At 39.0% G+C, this 18,566-nt stretch overlaps 1 protein-coding gene across 1 annotated transcript in view; it reads right to left on the bottom strand.

Annotated features, from left to right (window-relative positions):
• LOC104156746 (fibrillin-1-like) overlaps positions 1-18,292 on the bottom strand; it is a gene marked incomplete at both ends in the record, with an annotated part of 32,398 nt that extends 14,106 nt beyond the window's left edge. Inside the window, 7 exons of the mRNA XM_009700626.1 lie at positions 333-452; positions 1,249-1,389; positions 2,702-2,860; positions 6,121-6,279; positions 10,101-10,226; positions 14,689-14,814; positions 18,095-18,292. Coding sequence (XP_009698928.1) covers positions 333-452; positions 1,249-1,389; positions 2,702-2,860; positions 6,121-6,279; positions 10,101-10,226; positions 14,689-14,814; positions 18,095-18,292 — 1,029 coding nt within the window. The remainder of the gene's footprint in view (positions 1-332; positions 453-1,248; positions 1,390-2,701; positions 2,861-6,120; positions 6,280-10,100; positions 10,227-14,688; positions 14,815-18,094) is intronic.
• Between the last annotated feature and the right edge of the window lie 274 nt (positions 18,293-18,566).

Raw genomic sequence — 18,566 nt, 5'->3', positions numbered from 1 at the left:
ATGTTTAACTGTCCTTGAGACCCTCAAGAAGCAAAAGAAAAAATGTCTCAATAGTTTAAAAAACAAAAACAATGAAAAAAAAGAAAATATGTCTCTTCCACTTCAAAGTCACAAACGGTGCCAAGATACTTTCAGCACCAGACAAAATGTCTTTCTTCATAACCCAGTCTGAACAGCCAGCTCAGTCAGGTTAATCATTTTTACTGCCATATCTGATTTATTTTTTAAAAAAACCCTCATATTTAACACATCTGTTAAATTATGCTTAAAAACTACTTTCCCTCCTTGTATGTATACAATAGTATAGACACGTCTGTAAAACCGTAATTTACCTCGGCACTCTGTTCTAGTTGGCGTGCTTTGATATCCTATACGACACTGGCATATATAGGATCCCTGGGTGTTCACACAGTCTCCACTGATGCATGGATTCTTTTCACATTCATCAACATCTGCAGAACACAGACAATATATTTTTATTAAGACATTGGTTGAAAGTTATTAGGGTCTGTAGGGGTATTTTATTATTTTGTAGTTGGAGAAATACTATGCTTCAATCTGAAAGGAAAGGGGACACCACTGAATTCCCAGTAAAAGAATCCCATGTTCTAAGCTAAGCAGGAGCTGGGAAAAAGGAGTACTCAACAAGACAAGATATTGCATGTGTGAGAGGTAGAGGCCTTAATCCCATACCTCCACATTCCCAGGCCCACTGGAGACACAGATTTTGACAGAAGCAAAATCTTGCATGTAAGAGACAGCTAATCCTTGCTCCTATCATCAAGCTCTGGCTGAGCTCTAAAATTAAAGAGCCTAACAAGATACTCCTGATGAACTGAAAGAGGACATGTAAATCTTACGAAGCCTGAGATCATGATTGCTTTTTTTTTTATTAAACAATAGGTCATTTGCATACTCAAAGAGCTGGTAGCATTTTAAAGAAGTCATTTTTTCAATCACTAATAAACACATTATAGTTATGGGTTAGTAAAATAAGAAATCCTTACTCCTGTATAATTTTGTGTCAAGATTACAAGATTTGTTGAATATTGTCTTAAAGGTAAAACTGCTGGAAAAATGTTTGCAGTTCAAAGCAATTAGTTCTTGAAAGTCTATTTACTGGGTTTTTTTTTTGGAGGGGGGGCATGGTTTATTTAAGAACTCAGAGTTATTACATTGTGTGGAAAAGAATTTTTTTGTCTTTAAACCAAAATTCCTCTCTGTGCTTTACAGCAGAGAACTACATACCAATGCATTCCCCTCTAACATCCAGTTGGAATCCTTTGTTGCACTCGCAGCGGTAGCTCCCAGGAGTGGGAATACAGCGCCCATTAAGGCAGAGATGTCGGAACAGTTGGCAATAGTCAGTGAAGTTCACCGGCAAGATCACTAAAATAACAGAGTTGGAAAAATACTTTAATAGCTCATCATAATCATTTTTGGTTATCTGCAACTTGTGCAGCATTTTCCACTAAAAGTCAACACTTACCTTCCATCATAATGTGAATTACATAGTAAGATCAGCATTAAGAGAGAGAAAATGGCACTTTAATGTTGAGAGATTTGTCTGAAAACAGCTAGCAACTACTGATTTTTTCATTGTGGCAAGTCTGATCATGTTTTCCTTTTTTGCAGCACAAAAGAGGACCAAAGTCTGCTCATACCTAGTGGTAAAGTGGGTACATGGCACCGCATGTACCTACATTAAAAGCCTACAGTAGCAAAAAGCAGGTAGACTTGTTCAGTTATATCCATTTCCATAGACAGCAGAATGAGAGGAGGGCAGGGATAATCCTGGAAAGTATGCCTATGTGGTCTTCAGCAGACAGATGTGAGCTGGCTCTGTCAATGCTCCCAGCTGACCAGAAGCTATGTCAGTGCAGTGTCAGGCCTGAGTTAACATACTTTGCCTCTTAGGCTTATTAGCTCAGCTTGGTGCTGAACCAAGACTAAAAAGTTTCAGCTGGTGCCACTGCAAGCAGGGCCTGCTTGCATCTGCACAGAGCATGGGCAAAATGAGCTTGTGTTCACTTGCAAAAGAGTATGTGTCTATGCCAAACAATTTCAGGTGGCACATGGCTACTGCAGACTCTATGGGCATGTAGTAAATTCCCTGAGCAAGGGACAGAGTAAGGAACATATCGGTATTCTGCTCTGGCTTCCTCCTTGCTCTAGAGAAACCTAACCCATCCACGCGTATCACTGAAAAAGTTCTCCCTTCATGTTGGGTCAGCCTCAGTGTCCAGCAGACTAGTCTTTTTATCAATACATTTCCTACCTGGCCAAACAAGAGTGAGGAAAACAGCCTGAAAGAAGCTGCTTTCTCCCCACCAAGGTCTTTAACTATCACAACCTCATCAAAGAGCTCTTCACATTCCTCAATGCTGACAAGCAGCAAAGCTCAGAATACCCTTAAAATAGCAGTAATGTAACTACTACAATACATGGGCCTCAGTACAGACAGCAAGGATGTAATTTTTGAATCCTGTCTTAACAGGAAAAACACTACCAATAGGGTACACTTGCTGTAAGATACACGGTAACCAGGCTATGATTAGAAGGATATCCAGAGACTATACAGCCACATAAAGTATGCAAAAGATACCAACAGTTGAAGGGAACACATTGCTCCTGAGAAATATACGTTCTTAAAAAAGCTAAATGCAAATGGTGCAGGGAAAGTTTATTATTTCTTTCTTACCATGAGGTGGTGGAGCCCGAGATGGATAGACGATTTCTGGCTGTTGAGGAGGGTAAACACCAGGAAGGAGCGGCGGAGGGATGACATCAGGACGGCCCGGAGGAAGGTCAGGTCTTGCTGGCAGCAGAGCAGCTACTGTGCACAATTTGCGATACTCATCTGAAACATGAAAACATGAATGCTGGTTTAGACTCTTGTAGCCTTTCCATTTAATCCAACTTTCCCCCTTCTTGTTAGCAATAACAAACCTTAAGTAATCTGGAAAATCTGAGCCTGTATGTTTTCCTCATAGTAACAAGCTTTGTTCTGTGAATTGAGTCATTAATCCATAGGAGGAAATCAATACTACTTGTCAGAAGACTGCTAGTAAAAAGATAACATAACTGACATTCTGGATATGAAATTGAACAGTGAGGCAGGGACCCGATCTTAATCTATTTAGTCTTCTTTCAAGCAAAATTTTTGGTGAACTCAGTGGGAAGTTTACCTAAAGGAGGACTTTTGGACTTGATCCCAAGTTAATTTAATACAAAGCTTGCCATAGAGTTAGAAAAATACTGACCGGGGAAAAAAGCCCAGTTTCAACTGGATTCCTTAAAAGTGAACTTCATAAAACAAAGAAATATAAATATAAGCAATGAGGCAAAACCAATTAGCGAATGAATACACCAACACTATTTCCCTGTGAAAATGAAGTTTGCCAATAAAAGCACAAACCAAATGCGGTGCAGCCTAAGGAGCATAGACAAAGAGAAACCGAGTCAGATCCACACCGAGTTCATCCTTTTCCTGATGATGGGACAATGATCTATTTTGCTGTAAGCACAGTCTATGCTGAGTGTTATGTATTCTCCTATTGTTTATCTCTATTAGTGGCATCTGCCCTACTGCCCCACTTTTCTTCCTGTCCCTGACTCTTTTGTCTTTGGGAAGTGTGAGTTTGGAACTTGCGATCCAAAGAACGCACGCAGAGTATCACAATTAAAGACCACATTTCCAGCTGACCTAATTCATAACCACAACTTGTTTATACACAAATAACTATTTGTGCAGCCAATATCTTTGAACACCAAAATTTTGAAGTTTATGGCACAACAGGGGAGAGGAATTATACAACGAAAACAAAATACTACAGAGATGCATGAATTCCTGAAACAATATAAAATATGAGAACTGAAAAATAAATTCAGTGTTGGGAGAACCAAGCTGAATGCTTCAGCCTTCAACACTTTCATCTCAGTTTTATTTCCACCTGTAAAACACATTAGAAGCTCTTCCCGAATCACAGAGGATTTGTTAAATAAACATGGTAGCCTGAATTTCTGCTTTTCCCGATTATGATCTCTGAATTTATTTTAATGCTCTCAGGTGATCAGTTTGTTTCATGTGTCACTGCATTTCCCCCTGTTGTTCCTTAGAGTGATTTTAATCTTTAAATCTTTCCCAAGATTTTATTGTATTATGTATTGTGGTTTTTTTTCCTAGCTTTCTATTTTGCCTATTCATATGTAAGCTGAATCTACTCTCAATCAGTGGCCTATCTGTGATAAAACAGAGACATTCAGAAGAAACAGTCTCTGTGTATGTACATACACAAATTCCAACATGCAAATGTTTGCTAATGGTAGTTTTAATAGTCATTTCTCTAATCACACATTTTCTACAACCCACTGATCAGTCCTTGTGAAAGAAACAATACTGTATTTCTTTTTTACTCTAGATTGGTAATACCCAGTTATTCAAAGCCAATCCACCGGGAGCCTAAGCCTTCCGTGCAAAAAGCAGTCATGGCCTTGGGGCTGTGGATTGGTTGAATGGAATTAGCACACATGATGGGACTGCTGAAGTGCGAACTGAACACATGTGGATGGATGCCCAAGATACCACTTTTAATGTATTTACAGTGTCAATGGTAAACCCTGTCATTCCACATAAACAATTATTGTTGTGTTATGCAAAGAAATACAGTGCAAGCCTTTTTTATGGCAACTTTAATCTCCATGTATAATTTCTAGCAATAAACAGCCTATTTTATAGTAATATCTGGATCTGCTGCCCACAGTGAAAATGCAACCGCTTGGTTACATTATGCAGCTAGTGCTCCATTTTATATTGCAGTAAATTTCCATTTCAGAGTTAGAAAGACTTTGGGCCACTGACAGCTCTAAATTCCTCATCTTGCTTTCTCAGGATACATTATGGAATAACTGAACTTGATTAAGTAATGACAGCAATACCTTACATACATGTAAGGCCTTTCAAAGCATTTCAAAGCACTTTTGAAAAGAGTAATTTATAGTCTCAATTTATATCCCAAGTCAGGGGAAAAAAAAAAAAAAGAAAGAAAAAAAAGGTGGCATTTAGCCATGATCTGGAAGACCTTGCATGGATTTATGAGTCAGGAAGTCCTGGGTTCTAGCACCTTCTCTACCACGTCTCAGCCTGCGGCCTTGGCCAAATTACTTCACTTTTCCACCCACTTTATTCACCAGTTAGATATGAATAATTAGAAAGTCTATAAAGAAAACAGGGACTGTGTTAAGATTGAAAGCTTTCTCCTTGTCTTCCTATTTCAGATAAACACCAATAGATTGCATTATTTTGTTAGCATTATTCTACCCAGCCTTGGATAGTTAACATATTTCAATATTATCAAAGAGATAGTTACAGAACGAGGAAGAGTCTTCCAAGAGTTCTGATGATAGATCTCTGCTCCAGTATTACACAGTTTCACTCAAAGGATTAAAAACAAGAGTAATAAACACTTCCATACATGACCTCTGACAATTTCCTCAGAGTTACACTGCTGTAGTATTACAACCCCTATTCCTCCCTAAACTCTGCACCCCCTTGAGCTCCTCCCATCAATCCTTAAGTTTCTTGTATTCTTCTCTTCTAAAGCATTCCATTAGGTCTGCAGTCCTAAACAATCTCAAAAACATCTTTCTTCTACTCCCTCACACTTCGTTTCACAATCTCCTCACCATCTTCTCTAAATTCAAATCTCGTATTGTCTAGGGATCTCAATACACAGGGAGGCGATAAAGTACAGCACATTTTGGTAGCAGACAGAAATCGTGTTCTGTGTTAAACTTCAGGAAATAAAGGGTACCTCAGAAAGCTAGACATAAGAGGGAGGAAACCCCAGTTTTCCAAAGAGAATGAAACAGCAGAGGGAATAGGGATCTATTAGAAGGCTCCTTTGTTTACGTCTGCTTGCCCTAGCCTCCTTGAGGCCCTGAGCAACCTGCCATAGGAGGCTCTGCTTTGAGCTGGGGGTTGGACTAAACGATGTCCCAAGGTGCCCTCCAACCTCAACCATTCTGTGTAGTTCTTTAATGAACATATTACTGGTAAATGAAAATCACTGCCTAATTTAGTGTTCAACCATGCTCATAATAATACAGGTGGATTCATACCGGTGGATCTGATCGGGCACATTTCAGGAGCGGTGGCTGCACTGGAAGACCAGCATCGGCCACTGTCACAGCAACACTGCATTTTGGACAAAGGCTGGGGGAGCTGACTGCTGCAGCGCCCGTTGGTCAGAGAAGAGAAGCAGTATCCAGGACGCACATCTACCGAGAGAAAGAAATGGATATGTAATAATCAGTCCAATGAGGAATATGACTTTCACAAAAGGGAAAGGTCCCATTTTTCCTGGTTGATTACATTATCAATGACATAGCACTTGCAACATTACACCAATCAGAAAATAAAAGCCAGAAATCCAGAAATATCTAGAAAATACTTGGGCTGCTTTGGATTCAGGTGTAATACCTCCTGTGAGAAAGCTGAAGTGAAATTCAGAACAGTAATGAATTAATGGAGGCAAAAATAGAATAGAAACGTCTGTTCAGTATATAAGAAAATATTAAAGATAGTACCAGATCAATTCTGTTTAAGCTTTGATTTGAAAGCCACTGATGTACAGCAATAAACTCATAGCATTGCAGCTCTCAAAGCGTTAATTCATTTTCCATTAGTTATGGCTTCCCCAGCTGAAGTATGTAGTGATTTGACAACACATAGGCTTGCAGGGAAGAAAGAGCAACACAGCTTTAACTGGTACCACCACATTGTTTACGGAGACATGCTGGCTTTCTGTCTGAAAAGGGTAAGCACGTGCTGTACAAAGAATGTCCTGTACCCAGATTACATACACTCAGCTCTAACAACATTGCACAGAGACCCCCAGGTTTAGAGAAGGGAGAGAAAATGTTGATGGGAGCAAAATAAAAAAAAAAAAAAATAAATCTTGTGATATAATCTGAAGCCCTGAGCAATTGTTTCACAATATGCCACATCATGTGAAACTCAATACAAACTGTGGTGTGATTTGATGCTGCATGATAAATCAGAACAAGTTTGTTTCTAGAATATATGAACATTGCTGTCAAAACGTAGAGGAAAAAGCTGCAGGTACAACCTTAAAACAGCAGACACCATTCCCTAAAGAAACCATATCTCAGTTATCCAGGGCATGGTGGATTCATCTGCTTAGTAACAGTGCTTTCCAGAGTTTACTAGTTATTCCAATGGATATAAAAAAAAGCAGGGAAGTTTCTTATTATTTTGAGGAAATTGATATATAGTGATATGTTGGGAGAGTCTGTGATGGTTCTGCCTTTTATTAGCTGGAACTCTGAACACGGATATTACTGGCAATACAGCTAAAAGAGACAGTTGGCCTTTGCTTTGAAACTTTAGTTAGTTCACTGCTATTATCATATAATGGAAATCTGAAATGGAGAAAAAAAATCTCCTCAGTTCTATTACTGGTCCTCCATTTTCTCCTGGTACCCAACTAAACTGCCAAACACATACACTCCTTAATCTACCATTTTAAAGATCAAATACAGCTCTGATGGAAAGTATTCCCAGAGAGGAAACTGGTCTCCAGTATCCCTGGAGAGATATTCAGATGCTTGGCATGATGGTGGGCTGGACAATAAGTAAGGAAGTCCTCTAACAGACCCCTATCATCATCCTCTGTAATTCATCCTTCTGAGTTTTGGTCAGTACCAAGTTTTGAAACACTTAAAAGCAGTAATGGGGAGAAGTGGAAAACGCATCTACACGAGATCCGTGCAAGCACACAATGTGCCATAAAAAGGTAAACACACAGCAAACATCTTTGTCTACCTACAGGTGTAAGAGCTTATCCAAAAGCCACATCATTTTCAGAAAAAGACAGTAAGTTTGTGAGAAAAATGGCAAATCTTTCTATGTTCCTAATCAGAAGTGATTCTTTTTTTCCTCTTTCATTTTCCATTCCAAATGGTAGAACACACAAATAAGGGCAAGAACAGCAGGAAACAATTTTTTTACTGTTTCAGCTTTTATTATTTTAATATTTTTCACTAAAAAAATATAGTATTTTGAAAAGCAAAAAATCACCATGAAAATAACAAGAAAATTGTGCCTCTCTAAAAAAAAAAAAAAAGAAAAGAAAAAAGAAAAAGCCATCGAAAAGTAACACTGACCAAATAAATTTATGCCAGCTAGAAGTACAGGCTAGCAGCTTTCTTCATAGCACTCTTCATGTACTTGGGTTGAGATGTCCTGCTCTTGTTTCTGCTTTTCAGCTCTAGGAGATACAATCTTTGCTTCGTCTATTCTAATTTTTAAGGTTTGTAAAAATGGAACTCCCGGTTCTTCCTTTGGGTGTTTGGCTCCAGTGCTGCTCAGTTTGAGTCCCACAAGGGATATATTTCTCAGAAGCACTTCCTCATCTCTAACAGAATAGACACGTTCAGCTAACACTTTTCACTTAAGACAGGCATGTTGTAATTAAATCAAGATTACATGTTTTGCCCAGCTCAAATACAGATTTGAGCTCTGTCCTTGTTAATATGGCAAGTATGCAGTCTGCATATTAGACATGAATCCAAAATATCTGCACATAATTAATAGTGCTTCCCATTTAGCACGTTTTGCCTTGGACACAAAGCCAAAATTTTAATGATGGCTCATAGTCTGGCATATTACTTAACACAGTCTGTCATAATTTCAATACCGAATTCTTTAGTTGAACTATTTCAGCCTACAAATACAGTGGGTAAAAAAGCCTGGAAAACAGCAGGTAATGTAACACGGGTGTGAATGTTGGGCAGTCCTGACTGAGCAATGACTATAAAAAGTAAAAAGCAAATGGAAATTGTGCATCTTCAGAAATTTTCGGTTACAGAAAGGTGAATCTCCTTCATAAATATTAAGTACAAGCAGCAATCAATGATTTAATGATCCACAGTCATACAGGAGCTATTAATCTGAAGTAATAACTTCTACTGGCATTTTAAGTGTATAGTATGGATCCAATCTACCAAAATGCTGTTCTTGATAATGGAAGAAATACAGTTCATTTCTCACAACCTGCAGAAATAGAATGGCTCCATTCAAAATGAATCAGAACCTGAACTACTTCCAGATCTCTTGGGGAAGTTAATATTATTTGGTACTTTTGTCTGTGAAGTTATTTTTTTTCAATTTTTTCCCAAATTATTTTCTATCAAAGGTACTAAACACAGGGTGCTCTCCTGAACCACAGTGCTGGCACTGTGTATGAGCATTTAAATAAACAAGCCAAAACTGAGGAAATAAACCTTTAATTTGATTCTCAAATGACAATAATTGCGAAAAATTCAGCACTGGCAGTGAAAAAAGAAATTACTGCGTAAAAATGAGAAAAAAATAATTAATTGAATACTTGACCTGCCTCAGAGCAGGCTGCATGCTTCCCAGAAGCAGTAAGCGCTAACACTACTCTTTCGTGGGTTTGGCACTGCAGTGGCAGTCATGTAATTCACACAGTCCTTTGGTTCCTGGTCTGGCCTTTGGAAGACAAACTCTGCTCTGCCACAGTGAAAGCCTGAAAGAACAGCACGGCTAAATCATCAACATCATGAAGGTAGATACAAATGTCCCACATCCAGCTTATCCACTACTTCCTTTAATGAAAAGTATCTGCATTAAGGTCATAATAGTCAGAATGAGGGGAAAAAAAGTTGTTTGGGGTGATTACCTTCTTTCTCAAGTATATTTGCTTTTCTAAATAACTGCTGAACATAATGTGGACTAAATCAAAGACAAACATGAGAGGAAGAATATCGGGGAGATGTGTCAAACAAGTTCTGCCTATTTTAAGGCAACAAATATGGCATAAGAGAAAAACTGTAGTAAGAAATATGAAAGGGAAGGTCCCATGGAAAGAGGAAACACATCCTGCAAATGGAAAACTCATTTCAGACTACATATATAGCCACATGATATACTTCTATATAAAAGAAAATTTCAAGATCACAAGTTGAAATACATTTCTGGTACACTGTTACCTATTTTAGATATTCATGAAGGTTCATGACACCTACTGTCTTATTATTTACAGGACTCTACTCACCTATGCACTTTAAGCCATCAGGAGCTGTATAAAACCCAGGAGGACACTTGCAGAAGTAACTGCTAACTGTGTTTGAACACTCTCCTCCATCACAGATTCCAGGAATGGTGCTGCATTCATCAATATCTTCAAGGCAAAAAGAGAAGCAGAGGCAAGTTAGCTAAATTAGTTCCGGCACGAGAATAGGTATTTTATAATTAGTATTAATGATCAAATTCAGTGTGGTCTGAGACCTCTCCTAACTTACGTATTAGGGGCATAATCAGTAGTTTTGAATTAGGATCTTTTGTTAGGCACCTTATAAACATAAGTGAAACAGAACCTAAGAAAACATTATATCTGTAAATTGCAAAAAGCCAGAGAGTTTGTTTTACTGTTTAATAGTAACGGATGAAAATCTTAAAATGCAGATGGGATTTACTAACTGTAAGTAAACTATAACCCTTCCAGTTTGAATTCTGCACACTGAATTAAGAGAACTGTCATGGCCCCTGTAATGACTATAGCGATCAGGAACTTAACTGTTATGTCTCATGGTACTTCCTGCAGCACAGCATCTCCTGGCACCATACTGAGGCAATAGTTCAATACTGACTCAAAGGGAAGTGTAGCACCTACTGAGTTGTCCATCCCTCTTACTGCACTTGCGTTTTCCTTGGAAATCCCCCATAGAAAAGCATTGACCAGCTAGGCATTGTTTAACTAATGCAATCTGACAGCATTATAGCTCAAAGTAGGATGACTGCAAGCAACAAAAATCACCTTTCCTGGCTTTCTCCACTAAGTGAATGTTCTGAAGTTTCAACAGATTTCTAGACAGTAACTGAAATATCTACTGCAGAAGTCAGGCAATGTCCATAATTGCCCCTAGATTTTGTGAGCAATTTTAAAATAAAAGTGCATATCGTGATTTTCTTCACTAACAAATCTCAATCCACATACTAAATCATCATCACAGATCCAATGCAGAAAAATTATCAGTCTGCAGAAAAAAACCTAACAAATACCTTCTTTTACCAGATCATAGCTGCATATATGAGCACAGCGAACCTGAAGGGTTTCTTCCACAGCTAGGAGTTTATGTTATCTACAGTCATGTGAATAACAACCTATGCAAGCCCCAACTGCTCCTTAATTACCATCAGCAGCCTGCCTGTGATATGTAGTTACTTTCCTCCTGGTTTCCAGTGACTGTCTTAACAATGCAGCTGTATCTACTTAGCACTGCTCCCATCTTCTAGGAACCTGGAGTCCAGCTAAGCTTAAAAACAGCTCACTTTTCCATAGTACCTACAAGAACAGTCAGCAAAGCAGAGCAGAAAGGGAGGTTATTCTCTAGAGTGATCTAGACAACTCTAGATCTAGATCTATTCTCTAGAGTGATCTGTGACAACTGCCCATCACAGCCATGTACAATCACTCAGTTGCTCTCCCAAAAGGGAGAATTCAGCCAGAAATAATGGCATCACAGGACTCTGTCCAACCTCTCCTCCAGAGATCTACAAACAGATAGACACATGGCTATAATAATGATTTCACCAACCACAAAAATTTCTGAGATGAAATACTGCAACACCACCCAACACGCCAAGGCAAGGAGTGAATAGTATCGTAGTCATTAAAAACGATTGGAGGAATTTGAATGTAACGCCTAAATTGGAATTTGGCCCCAACAGATGGGGGAACACCCAAAGTCCCACAGGACTGTTAATGAGTGTTTTAGCAAGTAGACGATCTCTGTTCTACTTCTCCTGTGAAGACAGCAATTCAGTAATAGAAAAATTACCAATTCCTCTTCACCTAGGTAAAACATTGGATGCTCTAATACCTTTGGGGCCCCTTGCCTTTGCAGGAAAGAAGTGGAGGGACTGGGGTGGCATACACATAACCAGACCTTGCAGACCAACCCATCCTAAGCACAATTCTTCCCCAGCATCTTGCTAGCTGTCGTGATGTGGGTCGCATTCCTCGCTTGGGTGTGTGAGAGGGGTGTGACTTTTTGTTTGGTGCTACTTCAAGGGTGTTGCCAAAGCCTCAAGTCCGAGTGCCCTGGGAGTGCTGCTAAGAGAATTCTGGCTTCTGCTCCAGGATTATACTCCACAGGAGTCCCAAAAGTCTCAGTGACAAAAAATGTGGAAATTGAATTTTGGTCTGAATAAAGCCCTTAATTAACAGAGAAAAATGCAGTCGTAAATGGATCAGATTCAAGCATTTTCTGACTCAAATTCACCAATGTTTATCTTAAAGTCAGTGTTGCCACTGTTTATATAGAGTCTGACCTTTTTAAAAGCAAAATCATCACTCTTTATTTTAGGGTTGAGCCTAACCCAAACAGCATTTCACTATTTATATTAGTGTTGACATTCATATAAGCAACATTGTCATTGTTAAGTATGCAAGTTTTATAAAGGTAAGTATACTCAATGTACTCGCAGACATAAATGTCACTTGAGGAAAAATTACTCCCCTCAGTCACCACAGAAAAGTATTTACCTCAGCACTAATACAACTGGAATAGGAATGGTTATATGAAGCAGTGAAATAACGAAACACTTAAAATACAGTTTTCCACCAGCTATGCTAACACACTTAATTTCCCATCTTTCTTATTGCTTTGTCTCACTGTACCTGATGATTTCTATCATGATCTTACTTTAATGGGGACTTACTGAAAAAACAGTACTGGTAATTCAGCAGGTAGCTCTCAGTTCTACTAAATCAGTGACCAAGGACACATTACAGCCGCCAGAAGTCCTACTTGCTGGATAGGAAGTTAATTACTATAAGGCAAATACCTTGTCTTATATTTTGAGATTTCAACTTCAAAGTCAAAAGGATAATTTAAAAAAGCAGAATGGAGATTCCGTTGTTATGTAACTACTATGCTCTTAACTGTTGAATCACTCTCCTATTTCATGCCACTGGTATAAGGGTATTACTTTTAATTCTTTGAATTGTATTAATACCTACACAGCTTTAACTAAAACTCCTTGGTACATGCAATATGAAGATGTACTGAAAGTAAGTCTCTGTCTGCTGAGGTTCAAAAATTTACAGGTATGGAATTGAAGAAAGAAAACTTCATCCTATCTTTGCAGCCAGGCGACCACTCCAAAGGGATTTCACAAGATGGGGCAGGAAATTTGTGGCAGGATTTGGGAACAAACTAAGCTATCCCAGGTTCTTGGGTCCAGTCCTTCAACTATTACCAAGTGCAGGCTCTGAAGGTGGTGGTTGTTTGGGTTTTTTTGTTCTTTCTTTGGGTTTCTTTTTTTTTTTTTTACATGATTCAGCAATCAAAAAATACCATAGGAATGTTTATATGATGCAGCCTATTCAAGCCTACGGTTCTCAGTTTTTCACATAGTAATACTTAACAAGGCATATGTTCAGTCTTTCCTGTTCGCCATGTTCTTGGTACTTCATCCACAGAAGGAAACACTTGCAATCTTGTTCTACCCTAAACGTGGGTTACTTTCTGCCAAAACCATTGGCAGTCAATATGAAAACTGTGCTGTGTACAAACTCTTCTGAAATTGCTTTTCCTAACCTGCAATTAAATGATAAACTTTTGCTTTAAATAGGGATTTTTCTTTTGAAAGATTAAGTCATAATTCTTTCAAAATGACCAAAAAATTTTTAGTGCATCCTTAAAGGTACCTGATGCAAGAAAGGGTGGTAGATGCACAGTCACAGTGCACAGTCACACACCTATTTCATATTGAAAGTTTGCACTCCAAAATCACTAACCACTTATGAAATTTGTCTGTTCAAATTAATATAATTTTTGTCTAATGACTGAAAGGAGAATCAGTTATGAGAGTTTAAACATTATCTGGACTTCACTGTAAAGAAGATGAATCAAAACTGTGCAGTTGACACATTTTAGTACTATGTTCCTTATGTATCCAAAATTCTCTTAAAGCAAAGGAGACATCTATGCCTGATTATTACATTATATATAGAAAAAAATACTATCAAATCACAGTTAAAAATCAGCAAGATTCCATAATCACGCACTGCAAATTTCCACACTAATATTTAGCGCCTGCTGTACTTCCAAAATAGGATGACAAATAAGGGAAGATAAAATGTTTGTCCTTCTTTAACATCTGCAGCTGTAAGGATGAGTTTAGAGCATAGTCCTGCAGTCTTCACTCAGCAGTGTCAAACTCCTATTAATGTTAAATACAGTTTACCTGAGTAGGTGGGAATGTGTTGAACCTTCCAGTCATATACACTTTTTGGTTAAAAGATTCACACAGAGATATGTGCTTCAAGCATTTCTAAAGCAACATATCAGTTAAAAAGTATTTTTAGTTTTAATGTTTAATTTGTTTCAGATGTATCTTTAAGTCTGTAAAATGTTACGTGAATAAAAGGCTGGAAAAAACTGCAGGGCCAATATTTAAGATCCTCCGGTTAAGAAGGAGAAAGCACCATTATTCGTATTTGTTGTGAAGAATGCTATTTGCATACTGAAGGCAAAAGAGACTGGAAAGTTTGTTACAAATTTCTAAACAAGGTTGGCCCCAAAAGATGACTTTCCCCTCCTTTACTTTCAGAAGAAAGTTCTAAGAGTTCTTACCATCGCATTTTTGTGTCACTTCATTAAACTTGTGTCCAGCTGGGCATTTGCACTCAAAAGATCCAACAGTATTAATGCAATTTCCCCCTTGACAGATCCCAGGGATGGCTTGGCATTCATCCACATCTATCATATAAAAAAGGAAAAAACAGTCACTTTTAATTCATTTCTCAAGAACAGCCATAATAATTTATCTACACAGAAATTAAATATGCCTAAATCCATTCTTCACCCATCATAATATTATGATACTTGCTTGTGAAGACAGACACCAATTTTATAATTACTCTATGCAAAGTATGATTAAGTACAGTACTCTAAATATCTTCTGCAAGAAATCACATGGTTATTATTGTTACAGACATTAAACATCTAACTGCTATTGCTTTGTTTTTCCAAAACATCTGGGGAATGGCATACAGAGAACACAGTCTGCCAAAAACCAGGTTCCTTTAAAGTATCTGAAGCTGGGCACCCAAAATCACTTGCCCCTTTGAAAATCTTGGCAACTCCATACTGTGCATAGCCCACCAGTGCAGAGATGCAGGAGCCACGGAGAAGCAGTGTGCAATGTGCATGGAGAGGGCCTCATGGAGAGGCATGGGGAACTGCATAGTCATGATTGATGGAAATGATTAACTCGTCACTCCAGTAAGATCAGCACCAATGACCTTAGACTGTGCTTAGGATTTGGCTCAAGAAGTTTCATAGCCATAATTAATGTCTCAGGAGGAATTATTAATGACCTGCTCAGACATTCATAAATTTGGAGGTTTTTTCCCCCTTCATTTCTCTCTCTTTGCTTTTAATTTTTTCACTCAAGAGAATGAAACAACAAAGATGATATCACAGGCTAGGTAAGAAGCTCAAGACAAACATTTTCAAGAGGCCTCAGTTTTTGACCTCACAGCTGTTTTAGCACAACAACATGTGTGTCATCACTTAGCTGCAAAAGTGTTGCTATGGCTTAGTAACAGCTAGAGAAAAGAGACTCGAGGAGGAGTGGCATTGCAACAGGAGACAGTGGAGGTCTGGCTCACAGTCCCCAGGGGCTGCCCTGTGTCTGCTGCTCCCTGTCCTTCGGGAGCAAACAGAGCACTCGCCACTCTCCAACCCAAAGGCCTGTGCTTCCCCCATCTACCCAAGGACTGCCAGCTGCTGCTGGTAAAACCCAGTTTCTTGAGTTCTTGGGCTTCACACTAGGATCAGTTTCAATGCAGGGACACAAGCTGAAGGAGATGACACCTTCAAATTTCCCTTTATAAATCCCAGAGAGCCAGCTGTAATGTGTCTTGTAGTCTGAAAGGCAAAGTATTACGCCTGCAAGAGGCAATTTCCCTGGGAGCCACAAGTAGGAAGTTTCAGGAACGCCAAGGGGCATATCTGTACCACATGGCAGAGCGTTATGTGAAGATCCCCAGGCGGACTGACTGGGGTCCAGGGGTGCAGCAGCAGCCAGAGCAGTGCTGAGCCTGAGCTAACCGCTGTGCTGGGAGGCTCAGAGAGCTAGCACAGCCTCAGCACCCTCGACACAGCCACACTGCTGCTGCGACTCAAGCTACAGCAATATGCTGTGCTTTAATAACAGTAATCAGCCAGACTTCATGGCACTGTACTGACTTTAAAAAAAAATATTTAAAAAGTGAAGTTATGCTACTGAGTCACCATGTCTGTTTCAAAATCCCACCTTTTGGCTTTCATTTGCCTCCTTTATATCTTTTAAAATCTCAGCTGTGATATTAATTTAACTTTCAGCCAGCCAGACAAAGTCAAACTGTGGGCAGCGATATTCTATTTACTTTTTAAAACAAACTTGCCCTCCCCTCCGTTTTATTTTTTCTGACTTCTCCACACAATAATAATGGTTCCTTTTTCTCTTCAGAGAACCTGGATTTTATTTAACCTGTTTTCCTTTATTTAGATTGAATATGGACGTGAAATCCCTGAAATGTCTTCAGTCTGAATGGATGTTATCTGATTTCAAAAGGACTGGATTTAGTACAATTGCATGAAAAATAAAGCTAATATGTGGTTCCATAGCAGATCTGTTGAAATTATGAACACATTACAAGAGAAGGGAAAACTGGAAAGTACAAGTCAAACATACAGGGCCAAAACTCTGTTGGCACCGCATACAGATTAGCAGTAATGTAGCTGCATGCTAAGAAATGTGCAGCAAGCAGCAGTAGCCTTATTCCAAACTGCACAAACCCATTGGAGAGGTCACTGCAGCGTTTCTATGACACAAGAGGGATATAACTAGGTGCGGCATGAGTTCAGGGGTGTGGGTCACATATTTATGCACATAAGATTTCAGCAGTGTCCAGAACCTCAATTCACAGATTTCTGCACAATTTAGTTCTGACCTTTACAGTGAGAGGGGGATCAGAATGGCTGAGGTCAAAACATGTGCACATTATGCAGCAAACACAAACATGCCCATCTTGAAGTTCATCATGCCTGTCTGGAGGCACCAACCAGGACTTGGCCTGTGACAGAGGATACGTACATTTTTAATGCAATGGAATGTCTTGAGGTCCTTCATAGGAATTTATGATCAAATAAAATTACTCATAGATTTACAACCTTTATCTCCCCTATTTTCAAAAATATTGTAACTTATTAGAAAATGTTAGATTGAAATAAACTAGCCCCAAAGATATGATCCTGGGAATGTGTAATCCACATCAGTTTAATACATAGCTGCCCCTGTTAACTTTCTCCTGTTTCCTGCCAGACATCCAGACAATAAAGGAATTTATACAGCTGGAAGTATTAGAATAAAAGCCAAAAGCAGTGTAAGGACTTTCTATGGTAAGGCATACTCTGAAAGAAGTAAGCAACATCTGGGTGGATTTTATGATTTGAAACAAATGCAAATGCATTTCCAAAATTGTATAAAATATATAATAAGGCATTTCAAATGGCACGACAGGCACTTTTCTCCAGGTTGAAGCAGTGTAGCTCGAGTGATAAGACATCCAAGATGAATCCAAAATCAACAAATTTTAGCTAAAAAGTCCCACACCAGACAAATGGAACAGTATTGCCACAGACTGTTTTTTGCATGTTTCGAGTGCTTTCTGAAACTGAATAAATTCCGCCACAGAATGATCGAGTGGTACGCTCAGAAAAACACCATTACAGAACCAAGGGAAAGGGCTGCTGGCAGTGAGAAATTCATTAAGATGCTGGCTGCTCTCACATGACCTAAGTTACTAATGTACTCACTTGAACATCAGGCACTCACTGAATCATGAAGTAATGCCTCTGACAATATTTTTCCATTCTTCACACATATAGCTGAGAATGGCTTACGACAGGTTATTCACAGCAGTGTAACTCAATTAAGATTAATCCAGTAACAATTTCAGCAGCTTTTGGGGAAGCTTTGCTGCTAACTTACCTTGACAGGCCCCAGTTCGAATGTTTGGAATGAAGCCTCGGCGGCAGGGATGCGGCTGGGCAGGACACATTTCACAGGGATGGCCCCATGCTCTCCCAACTGTTGCACAGCAAAGGGTTTTTGTGCAGACTATTCCACTGAGCTGTCCCTGGCACATCTGGTTGGTTATCAAAGTGAAGCAAGGGCCGGTCCTGTAATCTGCACGAAAGACAGAAAACCTAATCAGCATCACAATAAAAATACACAATAAAAACTCATAATAAAGCAAAACAGCAGCACATGTAGGCAAGTCTTCTGCACACAAATTGCCCACCAGCCCAAGAATTTTACGTAGCAGTGTTCTGCAGAGGATTTTGCCAAGTTTTCTCCTCATTCAAATCCACTGAATATAAGCAGCGCTATAAATACATTGTGACTATATTACCAGGAGTCTTATATACTTAAGATTCTGCAGGTCTTCTTTGCTGCTTGG

Source organism: Cariama cristata, unplaced genomic scaffold, assembly GCF_000690535.1.
Source record: "Cariama cristata isolate BGI_N322 unplaced genomic scaffold, ASM69053v1 scaffold44745, whole genome shotgun sequence".
NCBI lineage: Eukaryota > Metazoa > Chordata > Aves > Cariamiformes > Cariamidae > Cariama > Cariama cristata.
This window is presented reverse-complemented; position numbering and strand designations above follow the sequence as displayed.